A 23,568-nucleotide genomic window follows, 5' to 3' on the forward strand; every position below is an offset into this window, starting at 1 on the left:
TTATTTACACTGAATAATGAAAAAAAATTTAATTGTAAAATCCCAATATGTTGGAACATACAAAATTGAAATGTTGAAAGAAAGGTACACATTAACGAATTTTACTTACACCTACGCATAAATGCTCAGAAAGATCCTATACATAATTTCTCACAAATGTAATAGAAATTCTTGATCCATTTGACTAGATGGAAGAAATTATTTAAAATAGTTAACAATTCTAGTCACAAAGTCAATGGTGGTATACTTCTCATTTAAGATTCAATTTTTGTTTAACCTCTGTGAAAGCACACCTTGTAAAATTTCTAGCTTCAACAATATGATTTCTACTTTTTTGTAAGGAACACACCTAAACAATCTGATAATCAAGGAAGCCTTTGAAGGCCGCATTTCCTCAGAAAATACAAGACCTTTTAAACTATTGCATATTCTTGGATCATTTACAAAGGATTGACGGAGTGTCTGTGACAAAGAAGCATTTCTTGAGAAAATGAGAAGAGAATTTACAAAACTTGACAAACAACTTTTTTTTTCCCTGGCTGTGCCTTGAAAAATCAAATAGAGTAAACAAATGAACAATTAGAATATTAGTGTTATTATTTTTGCAGCCAGTACTGATGCCTTTCATGTGGACACAGCCATGTGTAGTTGTAGAAATCCTAGATTCCTGCAATGGAATGTTAGCTGATTATTTATTAAAGAGATAGTTAGCTTTCAATAAACTGACATAAAGTCCTGAGAAATAGCAGATAGTTTTCATACAATGTTTTTTGATATGGGAAGCAGTCAAAAGAATGGAAATGTGAAACTAATTAGAAATGAAATTCTCACTGCTTGTTGATAAAGCAGAACATATCATTTTAAAATGGAAGATATTGAATATCTGAAAGAAAGTAAAAGCAAAATGTATGAGGAAACAAAGATTAGGACTCGCATAGAGAAATAAGCATAATTTTGAATTCATTCTTCTTGTACACAAAATAGTTTTGTTTTCATACCTTGGGAATAGTGGTTTGATTAAGTCTTATCGATGAAGATTCGTCACACTTGGCCAGCTTAACGTGGTAACGAAATGAAGTTACACTGGTGGTAAAATTGATCACGACGTCATTATTGACCAAACACACAGATATATTTGGCTTCCAGAGGGCATCTATAAAAAAAATGATCTATAAATAAATGCTGTGGGAACATTCCCCATGATTTCTCCCCAAATGATTGATTGAATGAATTTTCAAAATACAAAAATGAAAACAGCTGTTATTGTGGAATCAATTGATTTTATCAACGACCAGTTGAACTAAGTATTTAGTTCATTATTCTATGAGCATGTTAATGTGCTGTCTGAGAGAGAAGATACAAACTCCACAGACAGCATCAGAAATCAGGACTGAACAGAGATCTTTTGAGCTGTGAGGCAGTAGGTACCACCTGATAGCGATGAAACTTTATCAAATCCTTTATTTAGCTACAATTGGATGCCAGACTTTCAGGTTTCAGATTTATTGTCAGAGTACGTACATGACATCACATACAACCCTGAGATTCTTTTTCCTGTGAGCGAGGCAGAATTATCACTTACTGATAGTGCAAAATAAATGTACAAAATGTACACATGTAAACAAATAAAGAAATGTAAACAAACTGCAATATAGAGAGGAAAAAAAATAAGAGTCCTTAAATTAGTCCCTGATTGAGTTTGTTGTTGAGAGGTCTGATGGTGGAGGGGTAGCAGCTGTTTCTGAACCCGGTGGTATGAGTCTTGTGGCACCTAGACCTCTTCCCTGATTGTAGCAGGTAAAACAGAGCATATGTTGGGTAGTGTGATTCCTTGATGATTGTAACTACTCTCCGATGGCAGTGTTCCCTGTAGATGTTCTTGATGGTGGGAAGAGTTTGGCCTGTGATATCTTAGGCTGTGTCCACTACCTTTTGCAGGGCTTTAGAGAAGATCTGAAGATTTTTAAGAGAGCTTGGAAGCAATTTATAAAAACAATTCCAGGATGAGGGACTTTAGTTATTTGGATGGACTGGAGAAGCTGGGATGGTTCTCCTTGAGTCAGTAGTATTGTGAGGAGATGTAATAAAATTAATTAAAATCATGAAGGAACTAGATAGAGAGCAACTGTTTCTCTTGGTAATCAGAAACTAAGGAGACTGTTGTGTGTGGAAGAAATGTAGCCTCCTTGCTTGTCTGGAATCTGTGTATTTGCAGGTGTTCACATGTCCTCCCTGTCTGAGACTTATTCGGAAGTTGTATCACCTGTCAATTGGACTCCAGCCACTAGTGCACAGCTTGCCGTTGGTTAATTCAAATCATCTAGGGTCATTATTGGCTAGAAGCACAGATTAGCACTGCATATAACACCGATGCACAGCTCATTCTTTCTCTCTGGCCTCCTGGTCCAAGCTCAGGACATCACTCCATGCCATGTTATTACTGTGGACATTGCTGAAATGTCACAAGTAAGGTGTGCACTATACTGAAGCTGAGCTGTAGTATTGTGATAGATCAATACTTGCAGGGAACTGCACCCCTGTTGGTCAGGGAACTGGGTGAGTGTAAAAGTCCCTGTTTGTAGTATGTGATCATGTCAGGTATAGGTTCATTATTGTTGGAGTCCAACCTAGGTCCGAGGTGAATGTCTATATCATTGCTTAAGTGAAATAGTAATCGAGTCCCATTCTCCCCTGTTTGTCTCCTGTGTGTTAAAGTAACACTTGTATCCAGACTCGTCTCTTTGTGAACCCACTGAATGGGCCGGTTTCAGCCGGTCGAATGTGAAGGTCTCCTCCCTGCTACCAATGTCCAACGTGCAGGTGGAGCTGTTGTACCTGATGACGTGGTATTGTCCTTCATAAGGCCATTGAAGAGGAGGCGGGTGGGCCTGACATCGGATGAATACATAGTGATAGTCTGCATAGATTTTTGGGACAAAGGTGCTGGCTTGCCTGTGATCTCTGGGCTTAAATGGGGCTAGTGAGCCCAAGTGCTTGCACAGTCAAGACAATGTGGCCACCGGGAGCTTCCCCAAATCCTCGGAAGCTACCACGAATTTGCCTGGGATAACTAAGGGCGCACCATAGACCAACTCAGCAAAGGATGCCTCAAGATCCTCTTTTGGGGTGATGCGGATGCCTAGCAGGACCCAAGGGAGTTCATCGGCCCAGTTCGGTCGGTGAGTTGGGCCATCAGAGCTGTTTTCAGGTGCCTATAGAACCTCTCCACCAGCCCGTTGGCCTGCGGGTGGCATGTTGTGTTGTGGTGGAGTTGAGTCCTCAGGGCATTTGCTAAGGTGGTTCACAGACTGGAGTGAATTGGGGTCTCCCCCCATCGATATTAAGTGTTTGGGGACCCTGAAACATCCCACCAAGGTGTTCAGTAATGCCTGTGCACATGTCTCTGTAGAGATTTCAGGTAGTGGCACCGCCTATGGCCATCTAGTCATCCAGTCGACCATGGTCAATAGATAATGTGCATTTCTAGATACAGGTAGGGCTGTGGAGGGGCCTTAATGTAGGTCTGGACCTTGGATGCCTGGCACTGAGTACATGTTTTGGCCCACTGAGTGACCTCTTTAGAGAGGCTGTACCAGACATACCTGTTGGCCACCATTCTAACTCTAGTCCTGATAGAAGGATGAGCCAAATTGTGGACCAAATCGAAAACTTGCTTCCTCTGTGTGACCGGAATGATGGGGTGTGGTTTACCAGTCGAGGTGTCGCAGAGCAGCGTGCAGTTACCTGGGGTGATCTGGATGTCCTCCAGTTGCAGACCAGTAAGTGCTGTCTTGTATGCCACTGCATCAGGGTCTGCTTGCTGCGCATCTGACAAAGCTGCATAGTCGATACCTGGGGTGGGGTCATGCTCCGTGAGGATGGTTGGATGGGATAGGGCATCGACTACCACATTGGACTTGCAAGCAATATGTTCATTGTCTGTTGAAAATTCAGATGTGTAAGATGGGTGCCGCTGTTGCCAGGCTGACCACGGATCAGACACCTTACTGAAAGCAAAGGTAAGTGGTTTATGGTCTGTGCAAATTATGAACTTCCTGCCCTCCAGGAAGTAATGGAAATGCCGAATTTCCAGGTATAGTGCTAACAGCTCCCTATCAAAGGCATTGTACTTGACCTCTGGTGGCCTGAGATGTTTACTGAAAAAGGCCAGTGGCTGCCATTATCCATTGACCAGTTGTTCAAGTCCACCACTGACCACTGTGCTGGAGGCGACTACCGTGAGGGCAGTCGGGGCATCTGTCCTTGGATGCACAAGGAGGGTGGCTTTGGCTAAGGCATCTTTGGTTGTTTGGAAATCCTTGGTCGCCTCCTGTGAATACTGATTGTCTTTACTGGGCCCTGTCATAAGGGTAAATAGCAGACTCGTGATGCGGGCTGCTGCAGGTATGAAGCAATGATAAAAATTCACCAAACCTGCAAACTCTTGCAATCACTTCACGGTCAATGGTCTGGGGAAGGAATGAATAGCGTCCACTTTGGTGGATAACAGCCCAGGAAATCAATTGTCTCTTGGCCAAACTGGCACTTGGACGAATTGATGGTTAAACTGAACTCACTTAGTCTGGAGAACAATAGTCTTAAATGAGCGTCGTGCTTGGTACGGGTTTGGCTGGCTATTAAAATGTCATCAAGGTAGATGAAGGCGAAGTGCAGATCCCAACCCACTTTCCATCAACCTTTGGAAAGTCTGAGCTGCATTGTTTCAGCCCAAATTGCATGAGGGATGAATTCAAACAATCCAAAGGGGGTTATGATGGCAGTTTTGGGAATGTCATCAGGGTGGTCTGGCATCTGAAGATAACCCCTGATGAGGTCCAGTTCAGAGAATATATCCATGCCCCTTGCAGATTAGCAGTGAAGTCCTATATATGGGACAAGGGATACCTATCAGGCATGGTGGCCTCATTTAAATGGCAGTAGTCTCTGCACAACCTCCAACCTCCCGCTGCCTTAGGTACCATATGGAGGGGGAAGGCCCATGGGTTATTGGAGCACCGCACAATGCTGAGTTCCTCCATCTTTCAAAACTCTTCTCTAGCCAGGTGAGGGCGCTGTTCTGTGCTCCAGTGTCCACCAAGAAATGTCGGCCTGACAGGGAGCCTTGGATGAGGAGGAGGCTATCCAGTTGGCTGGTCATGGTAGCCACCAATGATGGCCAGCCTTGGTGTTTCCATGGAACGCACAGGGGGAGCAGCATTGATAGGCCTCAGTACCCCACCATTAATGTTAGAAACTGTACTGCTCACTGGTGGGGCACATCGATCGGGTGGGCAGTTGGTCCGCAGGTTTCCTGGATGGGCGTTGCTGATGAGGTGCCATCACCTGTTCAAGTGAAATGCAGTTGTACCTCTTTGCCGCCCGGAGCAGATCTGCTCAGGCTGCAACCTTCTGGGGTCATCAAAGTCTTCCTCCGTAATGAGCAGCTGGATATCCTTGGGTAGCCTCATCAGGAAGATCTGCTGAGCAGTGGGCAGGAGGTGTGGCTATCATTGAGAGTGAGCATGTTGCTCATGAGGGTGGAAGGGGCCCTGTCCCCCAAACTGTTGATTTGCAGCAGTCAGGCCATGCACTCATGCTTCAAGAGCCTGAAAGTGCAGGTTAATAGCTCCTTGATGGCCACATACCTCCCATGCTCCAGGAGCTGCTGGAGGAAGTCGATGATGCAGGCTGCGGTATCTTGATCGAGGGCACTGACCATGTGGTAGTAGTGCCTGTCGTCTGCAGAGATCTGGCAAATGGTGAAGTGCACCTCGGCCTGCTGGAACCACACCCATGGTTGCGACATTCTGAAGGCCGGCAGCTTCAACACTATGGCATTGACTGTAGGCTGTTCCTCCATTGTTGGGTCCAAAACACCATTTGGACCAGTCAGGGTCACTACAGTTATAGCTCAAGGTATAATGGGTTATAGCTCAAGGTTGAAAGAAGACTCACACACCAAGGGAGTGTAATCAGCACTGGCTTTATTGGGCTGCAGTTCTGCCTTTTATAGGCAGCCGGCCATGTCAACATCGGGGTGTGGCTTGAGTGAGGCCAGCTGCTAATTAGCTGGCCCAGATGCGTGGGCTCAGATTGGACCCCCTGTGATCTGCTGGCAGTGATTGGTCAATTTGACCATTATTCGTGCAGCCTATGGGAGTGGGCGTCTCATCCCGCATGCTGTCTACCTGATCGTCATGTTCAATGGCTGCTTGTTGTGCCGGCCCGCTACATACCAATTGTATTAGAAGAAATTTCAGCTCAAGTACTTTACAACAAAATTGCCAGTGAAACCAATAGAAATTTTGTATCATCTTTTGATTTCTATTGTTCCATGGAATTCCTAGCCAATCAATAAAACTATAAAAAGAACGCAAAAAAATCAGAGCTGGAATTGATCCCCAGACCTGAGAAGATTACCCCACCATTCAATTATGAGCATAGCTGATCTATGCTGGCCTCAACTTTTCTGTGCCAGTTTCCATCTTTCAAACATTTATCGGTCTGGTCTCCACTGCCTTTAGGCTCAGAGAATTCCAGAGGTTCATTATCTCTGAATAAAGACATTTCTGAACACCTCAGTTCAAAATCACGAACTACTTATTTTGTAGCTGTCCCCCACAAGTGAAAATATCTCAGCATTTTCCCTGTCAAGGTCATCCCTCATTCTTGAAAATTCCAAGCAATACAGTCCCAGTCTAGCTCTTTTTTAAAATTTTCACACTGTGAACCATATCAATCAAAATACATTCAAACATTTCCCTCTTAAATATACACAGTGGCATTTTCTCCCCTTTTTCCCCCTACCTTCCCTCCCCCATTCCTACCCCCTACAAACCCATTAAATGTTCAACATATACAATGCAATAAAACCATTAAAAGACATCATCACACAATGAAAATAAACAAGAAAATTGTGTCATCTACTTTTACACACTGGATCAAGTCATTTTGTCTTCTTATCATTTTAGGGGGTGGAGGTCCGAGGCAAGCCCTCTCTGTTATGTTCCATGTACGGTTCCCAAATTTGTTCAAATAATGTGACTATTTTTTAAATTATATGTTATTTTTTCCAAAGGAATACATTTATTAATTTCTATGTACCATTGCTGTACTCTTAGGCTCTCTTCTGATTTCCAAGTTGACATTTTTTTGCTACTGCTAAGGCTATCATAATAAATCTTTTTTTACTCTTCATCCAGTTTAAGGCCTAATTCTTTACTTCTTATATTACTTAGAAGAAAGATCTCTGGATTTTTTGGTAAGTTGCTTTTTGTGATTTTATTTAATACCTGATTTAGATCTTCCCAAAACTTTTTCACTTTCTCACATGACCAAATTGCATGTACTGTTGTTCCCATTTCCTTCTTACAGCGAAAACATCTGTCTGATAATGTTGGATCCCATTTTTTTTAACTTTTGGGGTGTGATATATAACCTGTGTAACTAATTATACTGTATCATACATAACCTTGTGTTTATTGTATTCTTCATAGTTCCAGAGCATAACTTTGTCCATGTTTCATTTTTTATCTTTATGTTTAAATCTTTTCCCACTTTTGTTTGGGTTTATTGCTTATTTCATCATTTTCCTTCTCTTGCAGCTTGATGTACATGTTCATTATAAATCTTTTTATTATTATTATTTCTGTAATCACATATTCAAAGCTGCTTCCTTCTGGTAATCTCAGTCTGTCAATAAAAGAACTACATAAGAAATTGAAGGAATATGGAGAAATATCGGGGTACAAGATAAATGCAAATAAAAGTGAAGTGATGCCAATGAGTAATGCAAATTATACAGAATTTAAAAAAAGAATCACCATTTAAATGGCAAACACAAGCAATTCAATACCTAGGTATTAGATTAGATAATAATTTAAGCCACCTGTACAAATTAAATTATCAACCATTAATAAAGAAATTGCAGGAAGACTTAGAACATTGGAAAGAATTACAACTAACATTGATAGGGAGGGTAAATTGCATTAAAATGAATGTCTTCCCAAGGATACAATATCTATTTCCATCGTTACCAATTCCCTTAACAGAGAAATTCTTTAATGAACTAAAGAGAATAATGAGGAAATTTTTATAGAAAGGCGGGAAACCGAGGATTGTGTTAGATAAATTAACAGAGAGCTACAACCAAGGTGGTTTGCAGTTACCAAACTTTAAAAATTATTATAGAGCTGCACAATTAAGGTAATTATCAGATTTTTATCAGAAAAGGGAAAAACCAGATTGGACTAAGATAGAGCTAGATAAAATAGGGGAGAAGGTACATATACTTTACAATTGGGATGAAAAGCTGGTGCAATATAAAAGCTCACCAGTACTGCATCATTTACTCAATATATGGAAGAAGATTCACGTAGAAAGGAAAAAAACAAATTACCAAACTACCAAAATTATTATTGACACAAAATCAGCTAATCCCTTTTTCAATAGATAACCTTTCCTTTAGAGAATGGGAGAGAAAAGGAATTAAAAGAATAGAAAATTGTTTTTAGGGAATTAATTTATTAACATTTGAACAAATGAAGTACAAATATGGAATAACTCATGCTACAATGTTTGCATACCATCAACTGAAAGCCTGTTTAAAGGATAAATTGGGAAACAGTCTAGCTCTCTTAATCCTCTCATCCCAGGAATTACCCTGGCAAATTTCCTTTACCAGAGCTTTTATTTTTAAAATAAGGAGACCAAAGCTTTGCATTGAATGCTATGTGGCCTGAACAACTTTCTGTACAACAGTTTAAAAAAACTATATTCATAAAATCTAACCCCCTTTGGAATAAATGCTAACATGCAATTTGTCTTAGCTATTTGTTGGACCTGCCTACCAGGCATATATTTATGCTCGATACATTGAATATTGTCATTTATCTCAAGAATCGGCAATTAATACAAATTTTAAAAGCAGTTTTCACAGGATTGCTTACCTTCACAGTTCTTATGGTTTTTCATTGCCTCATGTTCACAACCTGACAGAAAAAGCAATTGTTCAGTTCACATTTACTTTGTGAAGATTTTTTGTTAGTGGGAACACATTTGCTTGGCTAATTTTTATACTTACAATTATTCATTCATCATGGCGGCATGCTGGTAAAGTCCTGACATATTCTTGACGTAGGGCTCAGACCTGAGATGCACAGGTCTGTGGATTCCGTGTTACCTGCTGAGTTTCTCCAGAACTTGTCTACTGCATGCCGGTGAATGGGTTTAGGTACTTGATCAAAGCAAGCCTTTCAGCCCACCACATCTGAGCGGGTCATAAAATCCCAATCAAAACTAATCCCGTTCACCCAGCCTGTAGGTTTCTATGCCATGGTGTTTCAAGTGCTCACTGAATTGCCTTTCATATATTGGGTGACTACTTACCTCCACCACCCCTTCAGGCAATACATTCATCTATCTTTTGGATGAAACTTTCTTCCTTAAATCCCCCATAATTCTGAGGATTAGCATTCATCTATATTTATAAAAACTGGAGCTAATCAAAGATAGGTAGGATGTTATTTTCAGCAGGAGATCTCGTGTGACCAAATTGATTGAACATTTTGGAGAAATATCAAAATGTATTGAAGAGAACTGTGGTTTAATGTCCTCAGTAATGCTTTTTAGTTGCCCATTCAGAGCCAGCTCTTCAGCGCTTGACGTCCTGCTTTGCGGAAACTGCCAAAATGTTTGGCCTGGAAGTCAGCCTGAAGAAAACTGAGGTCCTCCATCAGCCAGCTCCCCACCATGACTACCAGCCCCCCCCACATCTCCATCGGGCACACAAAACTCAAAACGGTCAACCAGTTTACCTATCTCGGCTGCACCATTTCATCAGATGCAAGGATCGACAATGAGATAGACAACAGACTCGCCAAGGCAAATAGCGCCTTTGGAAGACTACACAAAAGAGTCTGGAAAAACAACCAACTGAAAAACCTCACAAAGATAAGCGTATACAGAGCCGTTGTCATACCCACACTCCTGTTCGGCTCCGAATCATGGGTGCTCTACCGGCATCACCTACGGCTCTTAGAACGCTTCCACCAGCGTTGTCTCCGCTCCATCCTCAACATCCATTGGAGCGCTTTCATCCCTAACGTCGAAGTACTCGAGATGGCAGAGGTCGACAGCATCGAGTCCATGCTGCTGAAGATCCAGCTGCGCTGGGTGGGTCACATCTCCAGAATGGAGGACCATCGCCTTCCCAAGATCGTGTTATATGGCGAGCTCTCCACTGGCCACCGTGACAGAGGTGCACCAAAGAAAAGGTACAAGGACTGCCTAAAGAAATCTCTTGGTGCCTGCCACATTGACCACCGCCAGTGGGCTGATAACGCCTCAAACCGTGCATCTTGGCGCCTCACAGTTTGGCGGGCAGCAACCTCCTTTGAAGAAGAGCGCAGACCCCACCTCACTGACAAAAGGCAAAGGAGGAAAAACCCAACACCCAACCCCAACCAACCAATTTTCCCCTGCAGCCGCTGCAACCGTGTCTGCCTGTCCTGCATCGGACTTGTCAGCCACAAACGAGCCTGCAGCTGACGTGGACTTTTACCCCCCCCCCTCCATAAATCTTCGTCCGCGAAGCCAAGCCAAAGAAGAAGAACGCTTTTGATAAAATCCAACTTTGGAGACTGATCTAAAAGCTGGCATTTGGGAAATTCAGGATAAAGCTAGGTTGATCCCAGGAGTCAGACAGTCATGATAGAGGGTTTTGTGATTGAAAGCTTATGACCAGTCTATCACAGGAATCAGTGCTGGGTCCCTTACTATAGACTTTCTTACTGTTATGTTACTGATTGACAGAGGCATAAACAGCGACTGCAGATTTAAAATTTAAATTTAGACATACAGCACAGTCACAGGCCCTTTCATCCCATGAGCCTGTGTCACCCAAATACACCCAATTTATCAACAACCCCTGGTACGTTTTGAACAGTGGGAGGAAACTGAAGCCCCCCGAGGAAACCCATGCAGACATGGAGAGAATGTGTAGACTCCTTACAGGAAACGCTGGATTTGAACCCCCGTCGCTGGTGCTGTAACAGCGCTGCGCTTAACGTGCCACTCTTATCAAAATTGTTACAAAATTTGTCACAAAGGTGTTACAAAAATAGTAATGCTGTTGATAGTGAGATTAGTTGTAGGTTACAGGATGATATTGCTCAGTTGATAAGGTGGACATAGCAATGACAAGAATTTAAATAATGTAAGTACAACATGACACACTTTGGTGGAATAATATTGCTAGGTGGTCCAGTGCATCGAATGACTCAAAGACTTGTTAACTCAAAACAAGGCTTTAAAGACTGGAGCGTATTATAGCACGGTCGACCGGTCCAGACTGACCTGGGTCTGGTTAGGAGCAACCTTTTATGACCTGTCAGTAGGCGTGGCTTCGGCTCTCAGCCAATCACAACAGCTATAAGCAAATATATACAAATATACATAGTGATAGTATCCTGTACTATCACAGGGGGTTTACCTTGAAAGATAGAATTAACAGAGAGGTTTCATAGTATGTCCATGGACACCATGACAGCACTGACAGAAAAGATGACGAAGCCATAAGGAAATATATTCCTCTTCATTAGCCAAAGCATAGAATGTAGATATCAGGAAGTTAAGGTTAAACTTTACAGAACATTGGTTGGGCCACACCTGGTGCACTCTGTACAATTTGGACCACCATACTATAGGATTGCAATTGATATTGCAGAGGAGATTCACCAGTATGTTGCCTGGAATGAAGTATTTCCATCAAGAGGATAGATTGGATAAGGAGGGCTTGTTTTCCTTGGAGGCAGGTGGGAATGGAGAGAATGGTGTAGACATAACAGAGGTACAGAAAATTATGAGGGCCATAAACAGTAGAAAACTATCAAAAGACACAAAGCAATGCACGAGATATGGGGGAAGTAAAATGCTGTAACAGCGCTGCGCTTAACGTGCCACTCTTATCAGGTAGGTACCTGGTGTTTTAATTGCTGCAAATTTCTCAGGTGCATATTCATTAATATTTGATGTTGGAATGTTATAAACATTCACAGTGTAGAATGTATCTGGATCAACAGGATATTCCACATAATGAAACTGCCACTTGAAAAAAAGTAACAAGATATCACTTTTCAGGAAAACCCATAGAACAGGATTGGCCAAACTTGCTTAACGCAAGAACCATGTATGATAAACTTCAGATGTTTGAGAGCTGCAAGACATCTTATCACAAGCCCCGCACACTAAAACTACCATTGTGAGCAATAATATTCCTGTCTCAGGCAACATATTCCTGCAAGCCGCACATTATATGTCAAAGAGCCGCAAGTGGCTCGCAAGCCACAGTTTGGCCACCCCTGCCATAGAAGCTAAGGGACAGGAATGTCTATTTGCCCCCTTTAGCCTGAAATAGGAGATCATGCCTTAGCTGTGATCTGACTCCATATATTTTGAGTGAATAAAATCAATCTCAGAATTGAAATTATCAAATAACTTTTCATTAATTCAGTTTGGTGGAAGGGAATTTCAAATTTTTACCATTCTCTCCAAGTGTAAGTATATTCTAATTATAATATTTATTACAACCTTAACAATCCCTCAAAATTCTCAGTTGTGCTGTACTCAGATCTTCAGATTTTGCATCTTTTTTGGGCTTCCGCCTCCTTGGCTCCCATGCCACATTCCCTATCGCCCCTCCCCCAACACACACAGATAATGAATAAACACCCCTTGGTATTTGGTCTACCACAAATTTTAAACAACTAATCTAACACTATATACAAGCGTATATATTTCACAATTAAAACTTCTCATAAACCAGTTTATTAAGCAATATGAAAGGGTAAATCTACGTCTCAACTGTAACTACATTGTCTTCAATGTTTTAATGGAATAGATGTGCTTGGTGCAGGGAAATCAGCTTCTCAACTTCAGGCTGGAAGGCACTAAGAAGAAGTCTTAGATCCCCACGTTGAATAATTTTCAGTTTGTTTCTTGGCTTGGAAAGAAGCTGGGCCACTGCACTGAAGCCTCGCTCTACTAAATATGATGTTGGGAAGGCAATAATTTACATCTTGACTCTATTCCACAGTGCAGGGTAGTGGTCAGAAATGTGTTTTGTGTCACCAAAAATCTTGATATGATTTTTTTGAACTTTGGCCTCCAGTCAATGTCATTTTGGAGTGAAATCAATTCTTCCTCCACCATTCCTGTTTCCTCATTACTTATGTCTAGTCATAAATCCAAATCCTGTCAGACGCATCTCTATGCAGCTGATCCAGGAGGGCACAATACATTTGAAGGTCATCAGCTGATATCCTCTCGTTCTTCTCCAATTCGGAGAGGCTCATAAACTGGAAGAGCTCATGACGGACTATGTCACACTTGAATAACTAACTCGTACAGAAAGGTGGAGAGGGCTGATTTGGCTTTGATAAGGTTAACTTAATTTCATGCAGTTGCAAATGAACTATGTTGAACTTTGTGAATACATCTGACAAGTAAGCAATGTCATGCTTGATGTTTCATAGTTCATCACAGAGAACAGAATTGGAGTCTTGGAAGAAATCAATAACTGTTTTTAAAAATTGAATAGAAACACCTCAGACCGTTTCCCTTTGACAGCCATCTAAATTCTGTGTGCAACAACAAGCGTTCAAAATCTTTATCATTCTCAGTGCAAAGCTGTCGAAAGTCAGGAATTAAGAGCCTTGATTTCATTTATGGCTGTAATGACAGTGTTTAATGATTTGTGAAACTGACCACTTAGGTTTTTTGCGACTGGATGTTGCCTTTGGATTACACAGTGCACCGTAAACACACCAGCTACGGCTTATTTCAAGAAACTGATGAAGCCAAGATGACAACCTGTCATCGATGGTGCCCTATCTGTTGCACAAGCAAGAACATTGGTTAGCGGGATGTCTCTCTCTGAAAAAATTCTCAACAGCACGAAACACTGTCTCCCCTTTTGCATCTGCTTCCAGCTGTCTTGCAAATAACAGCTCTTGAGCCAAACTTTCATCTCTGACAAAACGAACACAAGCAAGAAGCAAAGATTCATTGCCTGGCAGAGTGGACACATCTAATTATAAGCCAAATGCTGCTCTAAGCAGTTGCACCACTTGCCTTCAGTGTTTTCAGCCACTTCATCCAATCTTTTATTTCGAACATAATTTGTTCACGTGACTTGTGTAAAACTGTGCGCAGAACCTCACTTACTTCTGGCACATTAAGCTCTTCTCCAATTGTATGAAGTTTACCAGATCTAGCAATGAAATGTTTTATGATGCATGCAGACCATCACTGGATGGTTGTGAAGTGCTAGCAAACATATTCGCAATGGTTTTCCGTTTCTGTAAGTTTCCTTGAAGTGACTGAAAATATGCTAACTTTTTGTCTGTTTTATTAAAGTGTATTTTCTTTAAATGCTCAAGAAGCGAAGAAGGTTTCATGATTTAATTTGAAAAGACTTACACAGTAGGCATATGGGTTTCTGTTGATTATGTGGTGCTTATACAAATCTATATTTCCGATATTCCACACTATATTGCCTACACTTCTTTTTTATTTTGTTGTACTGAATCCATATTTTATTCTGCCAGAAATATAAATATATGTTTTGTTTTTAAATCATGTCAATCACAAGAAAATGAAGCAGAAAAAAAACATAAGGAAATATCAATACAATTACCTCAGGTTCTGCATCCGCGGATTCAACCAATCACAGATTGAAAATATTCAAAAAAGAAATTCCTGAAAGTTCCAAAAAGCACGTGCCCAGCTCTACGCCATTTTATATAACCGGTAACGCAACACAGCCTATACATGTGTAACATATATGTGCACTTATGAAATATAAGTTAACGGTGCCTAATAGAAATATAAATGAAATAAATGTATTGTGTACCATTACAGAGGAGAAAAAAACCCAAAGCATTTCCAGCAAAAATTAACAAATGTAAAAACCATGTAAGTCGCTACAAAACATCCCAGAAAAATATAAGGAAATATTGTGGGGTCCCCCAATCACGGTCAGGGCACCGGGAGCTCGATGGGCAGGCAGCTAGGGTGAGGATCTGCGATCAGGAGTGGGTGGGCAGTTAGGGCCAAAAATAGGGGTGGTCACTGTACTTGTATGTAATTTAAATGTACATTACAGCCTGAAGATAATTTGAAATTCTCACAAACCTGGAGCATTGGTCTTTTCAGACAAGAATGTGGCGTGTGTTCTGTCCAGAGCACATCAACAAGAAACAAATAAAAATTCACCTCCCACTTTTTCTTCACCGCCCCCTGACCACCCCCTTTCTCCTCACCACCCCCAGTGGGGAGGCCGGTAGCACCCACTTTGGGAATCACTAATTTAAAACAATGCCCACCAACAGCCCATTGCCTCTGCCATCTTCCCCAGTACAAGCAATCGGGGGCTTGTTACTCTAATGGAGAATCAAGTGCCAACATTTTGAAAAACAATGAACAAACCTTCCACATCCACAAACCCTGTTCCACCCAATTAGACAGATCACAACTTCCTCAATTCCGGTCCATTTTGACCTCCAGTACTATTTGTGTAGTGTTTATATATGTACTCCCTGTGGCTGCATTTTCCCCAGGTGCTCTGGATTCCCAAAGGCATGCTGTTTAGTTGGTTAATTGGCCACTATAAATTAACCCTGGTGTAAGGGGGCGATAGAAGAATTAGGGAAGATCTACAGAATCCAGAAAAGAAATGGAAATACATTGGATGGGTGGGGGGAGGGACTAATTGAATTGGTCTGGGAGCCAGCAGACTTCATGCCTCGAATGTTGTCTGAAAGTATGGAAAAATAATTCTTTAGGCTTTGCAAGTTTGTTGTTCAATTGTGATTATTAATGATACCTTCAGAACTACCTATGATTTGAGGATGATTTGTGCAGCTCTGTTGCGATTATTGTCTCAAATTTATATAACTACATAAGTACTTAATTATTTCCTGCTTGAGCAAGATAACTATCATCCCACGATTTTTTAAAAATTCTACATAAGAAAATCTGTAAGACTGACCAGTTGATGTTGAGGATTCAGAGGACTTTTGAAGGATGCATTATAATCACATCGAAGACAAAACTCGTGTGTACTTTGAATATGTATCCCTGTCGCTTTCAGTTCTTGAATGCTTCCTTGAAAAACAAATTTGTTTAGAATATTTGAAAACTTTTGCAATAATATAACACCTTTTCATTGTAAAATGCCATTTAAAAATGACTCAAGAAGGAGCACGTCCAAATTTCAGTACCATCACCAAAGTTTTTCAAACTGGATAAATCTAAAAGGCAAGTGAACAGAACTGTACCAACATCTTATTAACTTTAAAATCCATGACCTATTTCCTTCCTCTGATAAAATTTGCAGACTTGGCTTCGTGGTACTTTATAAGATATTAATCATATTAAGAAGCAAATGATCAATAGGCCATTTCAGCCCACAAGTGTAGGTTAATTGGATGGCGCAGACTGAGATAGCCTATTCCCGTGCTGTGTGTCTAAATTAAAAATTAAAAGCTTGGCCATCCCTGTGCTTTGAACTGTTTGGAGAACGTATTTTTAATTGTTGCAGGAAGTTTTTTTGACATGCAGCAGAATAATAAAATTGTATTATTAATCACACCAAATGATCTGAACTAGAGAAGACCAAACTATAATACAAAGGAAATCTTGGCATGGTCCACTATTCTAATATACTGTATATAATGCACCAGGCTTTACACATGATAGAATTCCTGCACAGATTTACCAGTAAACAAAGAGCCAAACGGTAATTTTCAGTCTGGCAAGCTGTAATTACGGGAGTATGATAGGGATTCGTGCTGAAGCCGTGGCAATTTAACACATCCCAACATCTCAGCTAAAGAGTCTGAGTAAGTTATAACTAATTTCACTAATAATACAAAGACACTTGGGAAAGCAGGTAATGAGGGGCAACTAGACAGAAACAGGTGATCAAAATATGGCAGATGAACTATGGAAAATGGGAAATTATCTATTTTGGAACAAATAGAACTGTTGAATGTTATTTAAGTAGTGTGAGATCAATGAAATGCAAGGACTCATGGAATTCCCTTACAAGAGACACAAAGATAACATGCAAGTGTATAAAAAAAAATTACAAGGATAAAGGAAAAGTTGTTACAGTTTTAACTTAAAAAAATATATGGCGCCTCAACTGGAAAACTCTCTTAATCCAGCACATTTAGGATGTTGATGATGCTGTTCTAGAAGATATTCTGGATTACTTGATATTATTTTACATATAGTCCAAAACCATTTTAATTTTGTTAAATTATATGTCACATAGTGATATTTTAGAGAAACCAGTAAATTTAAAGGAACTGATGGAAACAGAACCAAGCAAGTTTTAAGAAAGCATGGAGACCAGGGATCCAATGAGTGGAATGGGTTGCAAGAACTGGGACTCCAAATGGAAGGGTGCATGGCACAGGGGCCCCAGTGAGTAGATGAGGTCCATAGAAGGAAAGTCTAGAAATCAGGGCCATAGTGAGAGTTAAGAGCCCAAAAGAACTATGAGCCTGGTGAATGGAAACAGAGTATAAGAAACCAGGGCCTAGGCAGACGGACAAAGAGCATGGGAATCAGACCTCAGTCAGTGCACAAGTAGCGTGGGAACTAGGACCCAGGAAATTGAGCCGGAATGCAGCAACAAGGACCCCTGTAAGTACACAAAGATGACACCAAATATTATCAGGTGAGCAAAACAATCAGGTTTGGACTGGAGACTATCAGAGTTTTACAGTACTTGCAGTGGAGGCTGTGTAGAGAAAATACATCACAAGATTGAAATTTGAATAGAAGAGGTTACTAGATAAAACTGAAGATTGGAGGTTGGACTTTAGAGGAATGACAGGAGATCTTATTAGAAACCATACATTTCTAAAAGAGCACTCAATATTTTCAATCATGGGAAAGCCTGGAGTTAAGAAGTATTCTTTCAGAATAAAATATTCCCATTTAAAATGAAATTGAGGACATTTTTTTTTCTCTCAGAAGGTTGGGAACCTTTAAAACATCAGTCCAGATCCCTATGAGGGGAGTCATTGAAAATATTACATGTTGGATGGACTAATTTTGAATACTGTGCCTGAAGTGTTAGACAAAACAGAAATGAAAGCAAAAACAAGGCCAAGATCAGACTAGACATGAACTTATCAAATCATGGAATGGGCTTCACAGCCTTTTGCATTTATCCTTGCTCCTATTTGTAATGCTCCCTGTAGAGATCATGCAGGAAATACTGGAATGCACATCAGGGAGATTGGAGGTTATTAGTAATGAAGAGGATGTTGTTTATTAGAAAGTGATTCTAAAGGAGAAAAGATGAGGAAGGCACTCATTGAGAAAGATAGAGAGATCAGAGTCCCAGAAAAGGGACTAAATATGATTAGGTTCCACATTTGTTTCTGAGGCAGATATCAATCCCCTGGTGAGGAATTGCTTCAGTGTTTTGAGACTTATGCTGTTAAAAGACCATACTGTTACAACAAAATTTTGCTGTGATGAGATTTAGTACCCGTCAAACCTCATTTAGCATGCCCAGTAGTTTGGGTGCATAGCAAAAATTTTAGTCTGCCTTCTTCAACTTGGGGGGAAAAAAATATTGGATCCCTAATCTGAACCAAATTTACACCTTTCACACAATCTATCTGGATAGACCCAATGACAACTTGTGTCTGCCAGATAAAATAACAGAACAAAACAAATCACATCTCCCACTTTCAAAAGTACACCAATTTTCATCCCTGGACTCCATCCAGACATTAGCTATTTGCTGAAATTGGGTTCCAAGCTTGATTTAATTTCTTATAAATGCCAATTCTTCACTTGAGAACCCTGACAAGTAATTCATCTATTCACTGCTTTCCACTGATGTCCTTCTTTGAGCTATGCATAGTAGGTTTCTTCAGAGAGAAATCAATACTCGAGCCCTTGCTGAGATTTTGTGGCCTAATTAAGGTGACTGTAGTCAATTGAAGCGCATTAATCAAAACCGACAAATTGCCAAATCAAGAAATGAACATCCATTGCTTTGGTTATCACTTCCCTCTTAGCTGGGTAATAAAAACAGTTGGCTGTTGCAATATTCTGCTGTAATTTTGTCAGATCTGAACTAGGAAGTCTGAGACGGAGCTAAAGAGAATAGGAAAGAAAAAGAAAATATGGAGGTGGGAAGAGAAAAAAATACAGTAGTAGTGGATAGTAAGGGGCTATGTTTCTATGCTGAACATGTCTAATGCTGTCAGGTTTATTATTAATTAGTCATACAGCTTAGAACAGACCTTCAGCCCAGTTCGTACTTGCCGACCAACTCCTGGGATAGTCTCGTTTACCTGCAGGTGGCCTATATCCTTCTTGGATCTTCCCATCATTACATTTGTTCAATGTCTTTTGAAAGTTGCTATGTGCCCATTTCTATAGTTTCATTTGATAAGTTTTTAAGCACCTTGAAGTAGAATTGTGAAATTCATTTTGAACAAGACAAAATTAACTTGAAACAAAATCTTACCATCTTGGTTGATTTTCCAGGTGATATTAAGGAATGGGAGCTGGTTTTCTTCAGACAAGTGTAGTTGAACTTTGAGTTCATAAATATCTGAAGGGGTTCTCTCATGTGGCATAAACCATTCCTTAGGAGGCACATTTGCTGTACAGAAAGGATTTTATTTCAGAATTTTCACACATAATAATACACAAATGGAATATATATCACATAACCTAACATTAACAATTCAATAATTTGCAAGCTTGTTAATTGAAGACATGCAAATAATGAAATGCAATTCAAGTGAACAAAAATTTGTTGCTGGTGTACTGGGTGGCATGGCTTTGAGGGGATGCTAAGGAAATTCTTATGTGTATGTCTAAAATGTGATCTTGCAATTCTTGGAAAAACAAAGTTGTGAAAAACAATATAGGAATATCATTGTGTTCTCATATTTTACACTGAAAAGAAAATACAGGCAATGTGTGTAAACAACTTGGAGTGGAACAGTAGTTCAGATAATTTTAAGGGAAGCATACAAGTGAAAAGATGTTCACAATGACAGAGTTAGGTGAGGAAAGATGTCGAAAGGACCTATTTTTGAGCTGTGCATGTAATGCAATGATACAAGGAAGGCAGAAAGTTGAGAGAGCACTGCAGAAGGCATTACTTGCAAATCCCAGAGCAGTGAATGGAACCCGTGGTCTTTATGATTAGTAAATGGTGAAAGGGAGATAACTTTTCTTGTGCTTTTAAACCATGTAAATGGTAATGGTAAAACAAGAGCACAATTTTAAAAGGGATTGAATATTTTATTAAGAGAAATATAATTGAATCTGCAGTGAAATGGGATTACAAAAGAAAGGACCAATGCCAGCACAACTATTGAATGGCTGCCTCTTGCATAAAAATAAAACAAAAAATATTTGTGGTTGGAATAGAAAGGGAGGATAGAAAGAGGGAAAAGTGTAGTGCACCCCTTACCTGTGTCACTTCCAGCAATGTCCACAGTACTGACGTGGCATGGAGTGATGTCCGGTGCTTGGACCATGTGGCAGAGAGAAAGAATCTCCTGTGCATCGATGTTTTATACAGTTCTGATCTGGGTGTCTAGCCAATAATGATGCTGAGTGATTTGAATTAGCCAACAGCAAGGTGTGCATTAATGGGTGGCTGGAGTCCGACCTTGATTGACAGGTGATGTGACTTCCAAACAAGTTTTAGACAGGGAGGACACATGGCCACCTGCAATCCACAATATTCCTGACAGTCAGAAAGACCATGTGTTTCTCCACAATCCATATATAACAGGGACACCAATACCCCTGAGTGTAAAAGCCTCCAAAAGGTGGTGGACACAGGCCAGGACATCACAGGCAAAACCCTCCCCATAATTGAGATCATCTATAGGGAATGCTGCCATCGGAGAGCAGCAGCAATCATCAAGGATCCACACTATTCCACACATGCCCTGTTCACGCTGCTGCTATCAGGAAAGAGGTCTAGGTGCCACAAGACTCACACCACCAGGTTCAGGAACAGCTGCTACCCCTCTACATCAGACTCCTCAACAACAAACTCAATCAGGGACTCATTTAAGGACTCTTATCTTTGCATTTTATTTAAAAAAATTCCCTTCTCTGTATTGCATAGTCAGTTTGTTTACATTTCTTTATTTGTTTACATGTGTATGTTGAATACAGTTATTTTTTACACTACTAGTAAGTGGTAATTCTGCCTTATCCGCAGATTAAAAAAATCTCAGGGTTGTATGTGATGTCATGTACTGTATATATACTGACAATAAATCTGAATGTAAACTGTCACTGCATTTAACAAAGGGTGTCCACTGCAATTTCCTATATGTGCATATGATGGACAAGGCTCCCCATTAGTATAGTAAGCTTGGAATATTGGACTTCTACATATAAACATGGATCTTAGGACTTAAATTTATACATCCCAAGATTTCCTCAGTGCACTAACACATATATAATTTTGCAAATTGATAATGAAAGTGTACTTACAATGGATCCTCTTGCATGCAATCTGTTGGTAGAATTTTTTTTTTTAAATAGTGCCATCAGACACTTCAAGGTCAACTATGCATACCAAGAAATGAAAACTCAAATGGAATCAGTGTGAAAGAGCTCATTATAACATATATAGAAATATGCTATTGACAGCTGAGCTGTATTGGGAACCTTGCATGGGCTCCTGCTCTACCTGTTACTATGCACTGTTGTCCTGTGGAATATGGCACCAATGCCTGCCCTCCGCTGCTGCTCCAGTACTAAGTGTGACGAGGCTGCCTGTGAGGAAGGTTTGGATGAGGCCAGGCCCACTGCTCACTGCTGCATCCCCTGCCCAACACTGCACGGGAGACAAGCATTACTGCTCCATGCCCTAACCGACCATACAGATCCTGCATTCTTTCTCCAGTGACCATCCTGGAAGTGGTCCTGCACAGGGAGAGCTGTGCAGCCAAAAATCTAACCATCTTCCCTTACGTTCAACATGGCAAAGCTTCTTTCACACCATCTCAAAATTCTAGAAGTCTACCACTTAGCTGAAAAGGCAGCAATTGTATGGGAATATCCATCACTTTCAGGTTCCCTTTCATGTGGCACGTCATCCTGACTTGGAAATAATTTGTTCATGGCTGCCAAGTCAAAATCTTTGAATTCCCTGTAAATGCAATGACAGAGAATGCTAAGCACACAGACTCCAGCAGTTTATTAAGGTGACGCACTACCAATTACTGAATTTCAGGCATTTCATGCTGATCTTGATGACATCCACATCCCAGAAGGGAAGTCCATCCAATGCATAACATACATGGCTTGGGAACAAGAGGCAGCCAACTCTGCTCTCGAGTCTGCTCCATTGTTTTAAAAAAGAATCATAGCCAGACTGAACATACCTTTAGCTCGGCATTCAAATGTACTGAGAGCAGTCTCTCATCCTTCATTTATTAAAGATTTATGCTTTTAAAAAGAATCGAAAATTCTGATTCTACCACTCTTTGAGAAAGAAACTTCCAAAGACTTGTCAAAGTAGCCAGCTTGTCTGTCTTCTAAAGGGTGATTTGTTATTTTATACAATTCTAGACTTTTACATGTGGAAACACCATGTTCACATCTACTCTATCAAGGATTTTTCATGCCCCCCCTTTCACTGTTCAAAAGTGCAGCAGATACATAGCTTCACCACCTTCAGAGAGCATCTCTCAGCAAGGTCCAGTCAAGAGTCTTCGATCTAAAACATGAACTTTGCTTCCCTTTAAACAGATGGTGACTGACATATTAAGTCTAACCCATATTTTGTTTTTATTTTAGTCTGCAATGTAGTCTTGTTGCAGTTTTTTTTGTTGAAACTTTTATTTATAATTTGTATCAATACAAAGTATGAATTCAATAATAAACTTAATAAACCATATAAAATGATACAATAAATTTTAAATTTTATCCCCAAACCCCTCCCCCCAAAAGAAAAAAAGAAAAAGACCAATTACATCTACATATATAATATTATTAACATATATAATATTCATTGACTTTTTTATAATTGCTAACTGAGAGGGGTGGGCGAAGTGGAGGATGTGGATGGAATTCTAATCATAACATCCATATATGGTTCCCAAATTTTATAAAAGTTTACAATTTGATTTCTTAAACTCTAGGTATTTTTTCTAAAGGTATACAATTTTGCATTTTAATATTGCCCTCTGTCTATTTTCACCAGATACTCAGTTTTACACATTACTGCTATACATTTCTTTGCTGTCACTACAGTTATATTTAAAATTTTTTTCTTGATATTTATCCAATTTCAATTTTCTATCTTCTTCATACATTTTCCCAAGTAAAAATATTCTTGGGTTTTGTTGTATCTTGTCTTCATAATTTGCCGTAAAAATACACTCAAATCATTCCAAAATTGTTCCACTTTCACACAGGACCATCCCAAATGTAAAAAGGTCCCTATTTCAAAAACATTTATTCAGAAGTCTTGTTGCACAGTGACAGCAT

At 40.1% G+C, this 23,568-nt stretch overlaps 1 protein-coding gene across 1 annotated transcript; it reads right to left on the reverse strand.

The window, feature by feature from the left end:
* Positions 1-20,588, reverse strand: LOC138765362 (interleukin-17 receptor B-like). Its single transcript, XM_069942402.1, is given in 8 exon segments — positions 1-9; positions 116-184; positions 999-1,153; positions 8,949-8,990; positions 11,979-12,105; positions 16,049-16,164; positions 19,562-19,699; positions 20,522-20,588. Coding segments are annotated over 8 exon segments (723 nt in total).
* Between the last annotated feature and the right edge of the window lie 2,980 nt (positions 20,589-23,568).

This window comes from Narcine bancroftii, chromosome 5, assembly GCF_036971445.1.
Source record: "Narcine bancroftii isolate sNarBan1 chromosome 5, sNarBan1.hap1, whole genome shotgun sequence".
Lineage (NCBI taxonomy): Eukaryota > Metazoa > Chordata > Chondrichthyes > Torpediniformes > Narcinidae > Narcine > Narcine bancroftii.